General features: G+C 41.3%; 1 protein-coding gene across 1 annotated transcript in view; it reads right to left on the bottom strand.

The window, feature by feature from the left end:
- The window catches only part of SEMA3C (semaphorin 3C), a 206,612-nt gene that overhangs the window by 68,669 nt on the left and 125,264 nt on the right, over positions 1-12,679 (bottom strand). The window contains exon 4 of the mRNA XM_040343452.1: positions 4,407-4,469. Within this exon, the coding sequence (XP_040199386.1) occupies positions 4,407-4,469 (63 nt within the window). The remainder of the gene's footprint in view (positions 1-4,406; positions 4,470-12,679) is intronic.

Genomic DNA, 12,679 nt, shown 5'->3' with positions numbered 1-12,679 from the left:
AAGCAGAAGAGACTTGTTTAGGCTAAAGAACACAAGTAATTAGACCAGTGGAAATCTGTGCTTTGGTCTGATGAGTCCAAACTTGAGATCTTTGGTTCCAACCCATGTGTCTTTGTGCGACGCAGAAAAGGTGAACGGATGGACTCTACATGCCTGGTTCCCACCGTGAAGCATGGAGGAGGAGGTGTGATGGTGTGGGGGTGCTTTGCTGGTGACACTGTTGGGGAATTAATCAAAATTGAAGGCATACTGAACCAGCATGGCTACCACAGCATCTTGCAGCAGCATGCTATTCCATCCGGTTTGCGTTTAGTTGGACCATCATTTATTTTTCAACAGGACAATGACCCCAAACACACCTCCAGGCTGTGTAAGGGCTATTTGACCAAGAAGGAGAGTGATGGGGTGCTGCGCCAGGTGACTACCTCTTGAAGCTCATCAAGAGAATGCCAAGAGTGTGCCAAGCAGTAATCAAAGCAAAAGGTGTCTACTTTGAAGAACCTAGAATATGAAATATATTTTCAGTTGTTTCAAACATTATTTGTTATGTATAATTCCACATGTGTTAATTCATAGTTTTGATGCCTTCAGTGTGAATCTACAATTTTCATAGTTATGAAAATAAAGACAACTCTTTGAATGAGAAGGTCTGTCCAAACTTTTGGTCTGTACTGTATATTTACTTTGAGTGTGGCCATGCAATAGTATTTATAGAGGGAAGACTATTTTGATTCAGTATATTAGGGATGATGGCATAATTTTCAAGCATCCTACTATATAACTATACACACTAAATATTGATAGGTGGTAGGTGTGCAGACAGTTGTAACAGTATTTCATGCTACTGATTCCTACCCATCACCTGTGTAATGCTGGGTTCTCTACTCACAAAACCTGCCCTGAGAGACTCTGCAACTGCAAGCCATGCAGCACCTTCCCAGCAGCCACCAAAGAAATATTCTGTTCACGGAAGGTACAGGCAGAAAGATTCTCAACAGGCCACAGGAAAGGTGTCACATGTCATGTGGAAGCACATGTTTGACACCTGTAACCTAGAGGAAACCACATAAAACACAGGGAAAACTTAAAAGCTCCATATAGAACCGAGGCCACATTTACAATTCATAGTTTTGTAAAACCCCTTTAAGCATTTATTAATAAAAAAATTCACGGTAGATAAACTCTGTAGTTTATGGAGTAATTATCTGGCCATTTAATGTTAATATAATATGCAGACAATTAACTGTTTCAGAGAGGTGTCATAAAAACACCAAATAAAAAATGGAATGTTAAGGAACACAAGATCACCAGCTGTGAGATAATAAATATATTGTACTCTTAAAGGCTATTCATAAACTAGTTCCTAAAACAAACAGGTAATATTCTGAAACTAGAGGAATGGAATTGTTGGGGACTTCCAGAGCTTTGTCATGCAGACATAAACTATAACAGGCAACATTTATGTTCTGGAACAGGTTTCAACTGTAGTAGATTGAGGCAACAGTTAAAATGAAAATCTGTTTGCAACTTTTTTCTTATTCTAAAGGATAGATTTTTTAATGTAAAAGAAAAAAAAAGTTGTACCTATCTGCTAGCACTCTCGCCTCTTTCTTCTAACGAATGATCCCTCAGCAAGCCAACTGCTTAGGGGGCCCCCATGCGGGTGAACTCCTGAGCCAGCCGTTGTGAATCTATAGACACACAAAGCATGGCTCAGCTTGGTATATACTAACCAATTATGCTTACCTATTTTCAGGTTACTCTGGTCTGGTCACCAGCCAGTGGTGGCTGCAGGGGAGAGGAGAGAGTGCTTTCACAATGGCTAATAAAGCCTGAAGTGGTGACATCACCCATAGGCTATATTGGTCCATCTGATGCCAGGGCTTCCTCCTCTCTCCTGCTACCATGCTGGCTGACACTGGAGCCAGGTCACGAGAGAGGCCAGGGCTTCCTCCACTCTCCTGCTACCATGCTGGCTGACACTGGAGCCAGGTCACGAGAGAGCCAGGTCACGAGAGAGGAAAGTATTTCTTATACAGGCTAGATAGCATAGGTATTAGGAGGTGGGAGGGGACATTTTTAAGGCTAGTTAGATGTAAGCTGGAATTTCACTTTAAGCAAAAAATTTGCCCATAATAATTAGCTACATGCAATAACTAAATATGGCTGAAGGTATATATGCATATAGCAATACATATTAACACCTCTACTGTTCCAGAAGCAGGTGTGCAAGCAAATGTAGGCTTCCTTTATACCAGGGATCCTCAAACTACGGCCCTCCAGCTGTTGTAGAACTACACATCACATGAGGCATTGTAACACACTTACATTTACAGACATGACATACCAGCTTCCGGGTACTCACTCCCGCGAGAGTAGGCGTTTCTATGCTGTGCCGCAATGTCATCTGGGACTTCGCCCAGATGATTGACGTCCTTGAGAAAAAGTTCCTCCCGGCGGATAAGGCCCCCCCTATTGCATAAGCGCGTCACAAGTCACAGAGTTTCTGAAAGTAGCCGAACTGCGAGTCAGCTCTATACGGCGCCTGCACAGTCAGTTCTACACGGCTCCTAGTCCGTGCGCAGGCTCGCAGTTAGGCTACTTTCGGAAACTCTGTGACTCGTGACGCGCCTACGCAATAGGGGGAGGGCCTTATCCGGGGACATCAATCATCTGGGTGAAGTCCCAGATGACATTGCGGCACAGCATAGGAACGCCTACTCCCGCGGGAGTGAGTACCCGGAAGCCGGGTGGAAAATAGCCATAATAAGGTATGTACAGCCAAAAAAAAAAAAGAAAAAGGGCATACTGTACATGTTGGAAGTAAAAAGAATATGATCTTATATACATGTTATTTGGGTGAACCTCCGCTTTAAGTAGAGTAAATAGCCAATTTATGAGATATAGGGTATAAAGCATGGGTCTTCAAACTATGGCCCTCCAGTTGTTCAGGAACTACAATTTCAAAGGCTTTCTCCCTGGTGTGGAGTGTCGTGCTCGACCCCTCCCCTGGAATACAGGAGAGTCAGGATGCCCACTAACACACAGCTCCTTTCTCTATCTGTAACGTAGAGAGTGTCCTGACTCTCCTGTATTCCAGGGGAGCACGACACTCCACACCAGGGAGAAAGCCTTGCATTACTGTGTGGAGTTACAGACAGAAGAACAGGAAGTGAGGATTTCTCAGAATAAATAAGGACATTTAAAAGCAAAATTGAATGGTTGAGGTAAGTGAACGAGGACTGCACTAAGGTAAAGGAAGCTATTTAGTTATTTTTTTTACCTTTCCAACCCCTTTAATTTGTTATCTCTAGCTCGATTTTCTTATCACATGGTTTGATATAGTCCAAAATTATAAAACAATACCAAGCATTGAAATTGTATTACTCTAAGAATATTAGAGCTTTATCAACATCATTATGTAGTAAAATGAATGTGTTATTTGTTGGCATATCATTAAAAAACATCCATGTTTATTTTTCCTAACAATTATTCACAGGTGAACCAAATAAAAGAGGTAAAAGTTTATTAAAAACAAGCTATTCTTTCCAACAAAAAACATGATGTGCCTATGTATTAGGGAGGTCTGAAGCCTCGTACACACGGCCGAGGAACTCGACGTGCCAAACACATCGAGTTCCTCGGCCAGTTCAGCACTGAAGCCGCCGAGGAGCTCGGCGGGACGAGAGCTCCCATAGAACAACGAGGAAATAGAGAACATGTTCTCTATTTCCTCGCCGAGCTCCTCGTCGGCTTCCTCGGCCGAAAGTGTACACACGACCAGTTTCCTCGGCAGAATTCAGCCAGAAACTCGGTCGGAAGCTGAATTCTGCCGAGGAAACTGGTCGTGTGTACGAGGCCTGAAAGTGTTTTTACTATTAGAAAGCGCATGAAAGATCTACAGTTTATCTTGCTTCCATCCATATCAAAATATTCCAACTCCATAGGAAGACATCCTGAACAACTTTCAAAAATAAGGTCATGAGAGGAAGGAAAACATTTTTGTTCCTCTTTAAATACTACTTGAAATAAAAGGTTTTATGTGAAATAAAATTAAAAGAAAATGTGTAAAACCAGGCAAAATAGTATGAGCTAACATAAATACAAAATAAATATTTTGAATAAACAAAGTACATTTTACTGGAATATGTTTTGGAAATTTGTTAAAAAATTAACAAACTCCATCTGCTTTAGTTTAGTTTAGTAAATACACATTATTACACAGTAATATTTGTAAGCAATGATTTTAAATTTAACAGGTCCATTTGCAAATGCATGCAGTAATGCCATCATTCCACGGAGGATATCTAGTAGGAGCTACACCCTTCATTTTATTGTTTTTTTTCCCTCTGGCTGCAAAGACCTTAACCTGACTCAGAGCGCAAGCATTCTCCTCAATGACTTACTGTGGGATCCTTGCCAGCCATCTTGCACTCTTCAACTTTGTGTGGTGTAGCCGGCCAGAAAACCTAGTTGAAAAAGAAAAAGAAGATAGATATAATAATATTTAATAACAGCATAGATACATTAATTCACTTTAGTATGACCAGTATATTATTTTTACAGCCGGTAAGTTAAAAATACTAATATTCTTCATCACAGGATTCTTTCTATCTTTATATTAATGTAGACACCCTGAATTGTTGTAAAATGTGATTGGTATGTATTTTAATATGTCCAATGTAAGCTTAACCTTAGTGCTAAAAACAGCAATTAAATACAAAAAAAAAAGAAATGGCTAGCAGATGTTCAACAGCAAAGTTAGAATCAATACAACATAGGATGAAATACAAGCTTGTGCCATTGAATGCTGAGAAATCGTGAAATCAGGTGTGTGGCATACAAATATGCCTACAAATAGCATGCTGATAGGAGAGATGGGTAAACAGACAGCTTGCCTCATCAGCCTCTTTCTGCTCTTTCATTGTCCCGTCAACAGACGGGACAATGATGGGGGAACAGAATATTATGGGGGAGATTTACTAAAACGGATGCACACAGAATCTGGTGCAGCTGTGCATAGTAACCAATCAGCTTCTAACTTCAGCTTGTTAAATTAAGCTTTGACAGTGAGGCTGGGTTCACACTACTACACTACTTTCATCCTACTTTGCTCTGTGTTCAATGTTTCCCTATGAGAGCGTCTTGTAGCGTCCTACACAAGTCAGTCCGACTTTGAAAATGCTCCCTGTACTACTTTTGATCCTACATTGATCCTACTTCAGGCCCATTGAATATCATTAAAGTCGGACCAAAGTAGTATCCTGTTCATGAAAGTAGGATGGATGTAGGACCAATGTAGGATAAATGTAGGACCAATGTAGCAGAGCAAAGTAGGATGAAAGTAGTGTAGTAGTGTGAACCCAGCCTCAGCCCACGTTCACATTGGGCCGATTTGACATGTCAATGGCACCGTCCAAATCGGTGCGACGCTGACATTGCGGCGCCGCACCGATTCCCAAAAGTAGTTCCTTTGGAGGCGATTTGAATAGACATCTGTGCATTAACCCACACAGGTGTCTGTCAAATCACCTCCGAAGTCAGACTGCATTGCCAGTTTGAAACCCACATCAATGTAAACCTAGGCTTAAACCTGGAAGCTGATTGGTTACTGTGCGCAGCTGCACCAGATTCACCAATTTTAGTAAGTCTCCTCCTATGTATGTAATATATATTCCATCTATAACTTTAACAGACATTCCATCCACCTGGATGTACTGTGTGGAATTGCTCACAAATGGATGGAGAGAAATACAAATACGTTTGCTGTAAAAAAGCCCTCATTCATGTATTTAAATTTGGCATTTAACTGTTTATCTGTATTTTAGCTTTATATCTTTACAGATAGATTTGTTTATCTGTATTTGTGAATACCAAACATACCACAAATGATATCAACCCAAAACACTAAGAATACGGTAGAATACCCATGAGGGTCCTCTCAGCCATTTTGAGAAGATGATCAATTTTCTGGCCAGTTTGGTCTGGGCCTCATGGTCACATGCCCTCTAAACATGGGAATAAAAACGCCCACATATGCATGGTATTGGGGTGGTTTTATTGGTCCAATCTGTATCACATCTCAAACGATGTTTCAGCTTACTTATGTCTAAAACAGAATGGTAAATGATTGCTATTGGTTGTATAATATATTGCATAAATCTCTGTTTGCAATAAGGAGAACTTTCATTATATGCTCTGTTCCCAGATATAGAAATGCACAAATTGGGCCTCAATGGGTAAAAAATGTGGGAGGGAGGGAGGGAAGAAGGGACAGATATGGGAACACAGTGTGGCAAGGGAAGGGTGGAATCGGGGGTGACACTTCCCCCTAAATCATCACAAATAGTCTATATATTATATTGATTTGATTTTTGTTTTATGTGTTTTTTGGTTTTCTTTTTTTGGCTTACTTCACCAACACAGGAAGCAAGGGGTGGTTGGAGGAGTTAGAGGATGGGAATCAGGGGTGTGGAGTATGGGGAACAGGGATTAGGTAGAAAAACCTGGCAACCCCTAGACTTAGAAGAGTATCAGTACTTAGAAGAGGGATGTCTCCACTTCTCACATGTCACCTGCTTCCTTTCTTGGGGAAGAATTAGGATATTTATGGCTGTAAGGATAAGCTTCTAGAGCAGGAGTGTCAAGCTCAATGTCATTGTGGGCCACATCAGCATTATGATTGCCCTTAAAAGGGCCGGTTGTATCTGTAACATTAGATGTCCAGCGCATTCCCTTCCCCTTTACATTAGATGTCAAGAGCCACCCCACCATCAGAAGTTGAGTCCCCCACTCTCCCTTACATCACAGTGCACCCCCCTTTCCTTATGCTGCTGCTGGGAAGAAGCTGGATGCATTGCTTGAAAGCAGAAAGTAAAGGTCTTGAGTAGGACCAGAGGAGGGCTGGAGCATGAAATGGCCTGGAGGGCCGGATTCGGCACGCGGACCTTTTGTTTGACACCTGTGTTCTAGGGGATACACCTTTCAGTATATGTTTGTAACTACAATTTATTTGTGGTGTCCATGAAACCCATATGGTCTTTTATGCCCTGTCCGATGGACCGTTTTCATCGGATGAACCGATCGTGTGTGGGCCCCATCAGTTTTTTTCCCATTGGTAAAAAAATATAGAACCTGCTTTAAAATTTTCTGATGGTTCAAAAACTGATCGAAAAAATGATTGTCTGTGGGGAAATCCATCGGTCAAAAATCCACGTATGCTCAGAATCAAGTCGACGCATGCTTGGAAGCATTGAACTTCATTTTTCTCTGAATGTTGTTGTGTTTTACGTCACTGCGTTGGACACGATCAGATTTTTAACTGATGGTGTGTAGGCAAGACTGATGAAAGTCAGCTTCATCGGATATCTGAAGAAAAAATCCATCGGTCCGTTTTCATCGGATGAACCGATCGTGTGTACGTGGCATTATTGTTTTCTTTTCTTTTGCTTATTCTATTGTCTGGGTTTTTGGTTGTGTTGTATTGTTATGGTTACTTTTTTAAAATTAATAAAAAAAAATTATAATAATAAAATTGTTATGTCTCTCTAAATGATTACTCTTTTTTATATCGTTTCAAGTGCTTCTTGAAAATTTAAGGCTACAAAGCATAAACTGTGATAATATTATATCTTCAAAACACACCTACTATATAAATAATGTGCTATCTGCATAACACACCAACTGTGTAAATATGACCAATGTCATACAAAGAGAACTTATAATTTAAATCTTAGTTTAATAAGTGTAATACAGTTCTCAAGTGTATTTATACAAGTCCCTAACCTTGACAACACATGATACTACTCACCTTTTTACTGGATTTACTGTGCTACCCTGTAATATTTAAGATATATAAAGACTTCTTCCTGGCAGCCCCGTGTTTATTATCATAAATGTATTCTGCTTCACATCCTTTGATATCGGCAGTAATATCAAGCTATTGACCCAATAAACCAAAGTCATCTGAGGACAACGCTGAGGCCAGTTAGTCATCAGAATCAATAGGATGTGTACAGTTTTTTTTTCTTATGGTTTAAACAATTCCAGAAGATGACTGCTGAGGATCCATGTTACTCTACATGTGTGGTTACGGTGCAATCAGCAGTGAATGAAACCATACATTCTTTTAGTAATAGTTAGGCTATTTTTTCCTTTTACACTAGGTTGATTTACTAAACGCAAATAAGACTGTACACTGTGAAAATGCAGTTGGATTCTGCAAAGTGCATTTGCTCCAGAGCTTAGTAAATGAGGTGAAGCTTCACTTTGCAAAAAAAATCCAATCACATGCAATCACATGTCTACGGACGCCAAATGAATGATTTAAGAGCGCGCCCGCAAGTAATCCCCCGGGAGAGCGTTTCTCCTAGGGGGTTAACTGATACGGGGAGGAGCCATGAGAGCAGCCGAGGGACCCCAGAAGTTACGGATTGGGCCACTGTTTGTTATTTAAAAAAAAAGATTTACAACCACTTTAAGCTACACCAAAACCCCTTTTTTCTAAATAAAATGAATCAGATTAGGGTGTTACTGCTGTTTTAAACCAAGATTATTTGTAAAAAGGAACACAAAAAATCTATTCTAGAGCTAAATATGAGCTGGCTCAAGTCCTGCGGGAACGTGCATGAACGGAGTTCCTGCACTTTTTTTACAGCAGGAACTCAGTTCCCTTTGCAGGACTAGAGCAGCTGAGAGCAGCCGAGCCGCCCGAGCCAATCCTTCACTAATCGGCGATGCCCAGCTCGAGTCACTGTCAGGGGCAGGCGAACCTTAGTAATCCTTTGTTACTGCCCGCTTCCTGTATATGGATTCATTAGGTAGTGTCTCCTGGGGGCTTTTGTCATTGCTCCCAGGAGACATTGCGGCATCGAGGAAGTGACGGAATACCCGCACACCACCCCATGAATCCATATACAGGAAGCGGCCAGTACCATAAAGGATTACTAAGGTACAGTGGATCGAAAAAAAACATGCAGTTTAGTAATTATGCATATGAGCGTATCATTTTATTTTTTTTGGTGGGGGATTGGATCTTGGGTGGGAGTTCCCACACTTTTTTCCCCAGGACTTGACCCCTGCCTGGTGCTACATATTTAAAAAAAAATGTTGGTATGGGTGCATATCCTCCATGGCAGTGCCTGGCGTTCTATGCCAATTTTTTTTATGGCTTGCCTATTAGCTGCAGAAATGGGAAAAATGACCCCCCCCCCCCCCAATAGATTCAAAGCCATTTGCGCCAGGTTCAGATGCACTAATCACCATTGACATCTAACCAGGACAGATTAGCTCATTGCTAGTGACCATGAGAAACTTTTTTGACACTTTAGTATATCAGTGTTTTTGTATGTAAGAGACAGCAAGAATTCAACGATGTGTGCGTGGGAATACCTCTGCTTCATTACCGAAAACAAAAGGAGTTCCCAGAGACCGGATTACTGACAAAAGACAGTGTGGTAAAGCCAGTGCTATGCTTGGAAATAAAATTAAAGCTCTGGTTAGTTAGGCTATGGCTCTGTATGTGTTTTTCTTTTTAATAAAAGTGAAGCTGTGAACAGCATATGGATATTTAAATATTTGCAGATCCTTAGCAAGCGGTAAATTAGCTTTTAAACAAGCCCTGTCTGAGCTTTGTACGTGAAAATGTGGAGAAATGAATTGTCAAAGTTCATGACAGAAGTACTGCGGCTGGGTTCACACTTTTGCAATCTTGGGGTGTCTTTAACTTTGCCAGTGTGTGATTCAGGTGCGATGTGGGAACAGGCACTGAATCGCAGGGTTTCCAGCATCGCACAAGTGTGAACCAGGACTGAAGTCCTTAACCAGCATAGCTCCCCCTGATCCCCCTCCCAGCAGTTGAAAGTCTCCCAGCCTCCTAATCTTAAAGGTAAATATAAAGAAGGGGCTTCTGGCAAGGAGGAGCAGCATGAGACGATAAGAAGTAACTCATGATTTGTTTTAAATATAAATGACTGCTATATTTTTTTGATACATGGGCTCCCAGGAGGTTTATGCCACACTGTGCTAGTATGCACCACATATTAGCACAGTATGGCACACTTACCAGTCAATCGATGCCCTCCAGCAACCAGTCAGTGATCCTGCTGGTCATGGGCACTTTGCTTTTATCCCGGTCTTCCTTCCGTGTTCTATCTTTTTGGCCGCTGGAATGGCAATGACATTGCTCCTATGCCTGCACACGCGAGTCACATCATCACGGCACAGAGCAGTGTTATAAATGTATGCTGAGTTGCACATACACGGCTGTGTCCATTACCACTGACGGGCAGGGAGAATGACTTAACATGGAAAAGACCAATAGGCCTGTTAAGCTGCGTACACACGATCAGAACTGATGAAGCTGACTGATGGTCCGTCACTCCTACACACCATAGGTTAAATAACCGATTGTGTCAGAACGCGGTGACGTAAAACACAACGACGTGCTGAAAAAAACGAAGTTCAATGCTTCCAAGCATGCGTCGACTTGATTCTGAGCATGCGTGGATTTTTAACCGATGGTTGTGCCTACTAACGATCGGTTTTGACCTATCGGTTAGGAATCCATCCGTTAAATTTAAAGCAAGTTGGCTTTTTTTTAACCAATGGTTAAATAACCTATGGGGCCCACACACAACCGGTTTTGACCGATGAAAACGGTCCATCAGACCGTTGTCCTCTGTTTAACCGATCGTGTGTACGAGGCCTTACACACGGCTTCAGCTTGTATAAGAGCAGTGTGAACAGCAAGCTTTTACAAAGCATTTGCAGAGCTCTCGGCAAGGTTTGTTGAAGCTTTTTTTATCTTTATTTTTATTGTGTTTTTATTGAATATAGAGCATAGTACAGTATAGTACAGAAACTAAAAATGCAGAGAAAAGCACATCTGGTACACTAAAATTCAATAGAATCAATTGTATATCTAGTAACATCTCGTTGAAGCTTTCAAAATACCATTCAGTTTTAATTTGTAAATGTTGAACACGGATCCCAATGGGAGCACTGATTGCCACTTTAAACAAGCTGCTAGAAGGCTTCAGCACTACTTGAATCTTGTTGAAAGCCTGCTAGCAACTTGTTTAAAGAGGCCATCAGAACTCCAATTAAGATCTGTGTAAATGCTTAGAGAAAACTGATGAAAGCTTGCCGAAGCATCATAAAAGCTTGCTGTTCACACTAATTTTATACAAGCTGAAGCTAGTGTGAAAAAAGCCATAGAGTCTCTTTTATTATAACAACCCTACCTGTCAGATGTTTTTTCATTTTTTTATTTTGATTGCCCAGCGTAGAATGTCTGTAGTTGGGTTGTAGGTTCACTTTAAGCTTTATTTTTAATTGCAGTCTACTTATACTTTCTTCTTGGCTTTGATTGGGTGCTTAAAGTGGGAGTTCACCCATAAATTTTTTTTTACCCTTATATTGATGCTCATTTTGTCTAGGGGAATCGGCTAGTTGTTTTAAAATCCGAGCAGTACTTACCGTTGTAGAGAGCGATCTTCTCCGCCGCTTCCGGGTATGGGTCTTCGGGACTGGGCGTTCCTTCTTGATTGACAGTCTTCCGACAGGCTTCCGACGGTCGCATCCATCGCGTCACGAGTAGCCAAAAGAAGCCGAACGTCGGTGCGGCTCTATACTGCGCCTGCGCACCGACGTTCGGCTACTTTCGGAAAATCGTGATGCGATGGATGTGACCGTCGGAAGCCTGTCGGAAGACTGTCAATCAAAATAGGAACGCCCAGTCCCGCAGCCCATACCCGGAAGCGGCGGAGAAGATCGCTCTCTACAACGGTAAGTACAGCTTCGATTTTAAAACAAATAGCCGATTCCCCTAGACAAAATGAGCAGGAATCTAAGGGTAAACAGTGGTATTTCCGGGTGAACCTCCACTTTAAGAGGGCCATGTATATGTGGATTAGGAGACATGAATGTGCTCTAAATGTGGGTTCACACTGATGCAGTGCAGGATTCGCAGTGAATTCTGTGCGGTTTCTGCTCTGCATTAAAATCGCACCGGTTTATGCAAACCGCAGCAGGTGTGTATGTTAAGATAACAACACCCCAAAATCAGTTCACAAAATGTATATGCAAAATCGGATTGCATGGGTGTGAACACCCATGCAATCTGATTATGGTGCAAAAAAAAAGGGGGGGGAGGGTCCTGCCTGATTTTGGTGCGGATGCTGTGTGATTTGAGCCAATTAAATGAATGGCATGTGATTTGAACAGGAATGCAGTGTGAACCAGCACTGAAACTGGTCAGCTAGCTCGTATTTCAATAAAAGAACAGCTAAACCTTTGTATAATTAGGCCTAATTAGGCAATTTTCAAATAACCCAGTAGTGCAAATAGATCTTAATAAACAGGTTTCCCTTAATCCGTCTCTACATGGCATATTTATGTACAAATTAAAGCTTAAAGGAGTTGTAAAGGCAGACGTTTTTCTTATCTTAATGCGTTCTGCATTAAGCCTTACAGCTTTTGTGGTTGCTCATCAAACATGTTGGAAATTGTTCGAAAACTGCTTTTGTATTTTGCCTTTATCTGGCCATAGATAATAGATGGAAGTTAGGAAAAAGATGCCTGAGATAACTGTAAAATCCTCCTCCACACATCCATACTAATATTGAGCGTGCCCTGTATTTTATACTTTGTGTGTCATATCCTGGAAAATTAACACATC

Source organism: Rana temporaria, chromosome 3, assembly GCF_905171775.1.
Source record: "Rana temporaria chromosome 3, aRanTem1.1, whole genome shotgun sequence".
In the NCBI taxonomy this organism is placed as follows: Eukaryota; Metazoa; Chordata; class Amphibia; order Anura; family Ranidae; genus Rana; species Rana temporaria.
The sequence above is the reverse complement of the archived record's forward strand: the minus strand, read 5'-3'. Positions and strand labels throughout refer to the sequence as shown.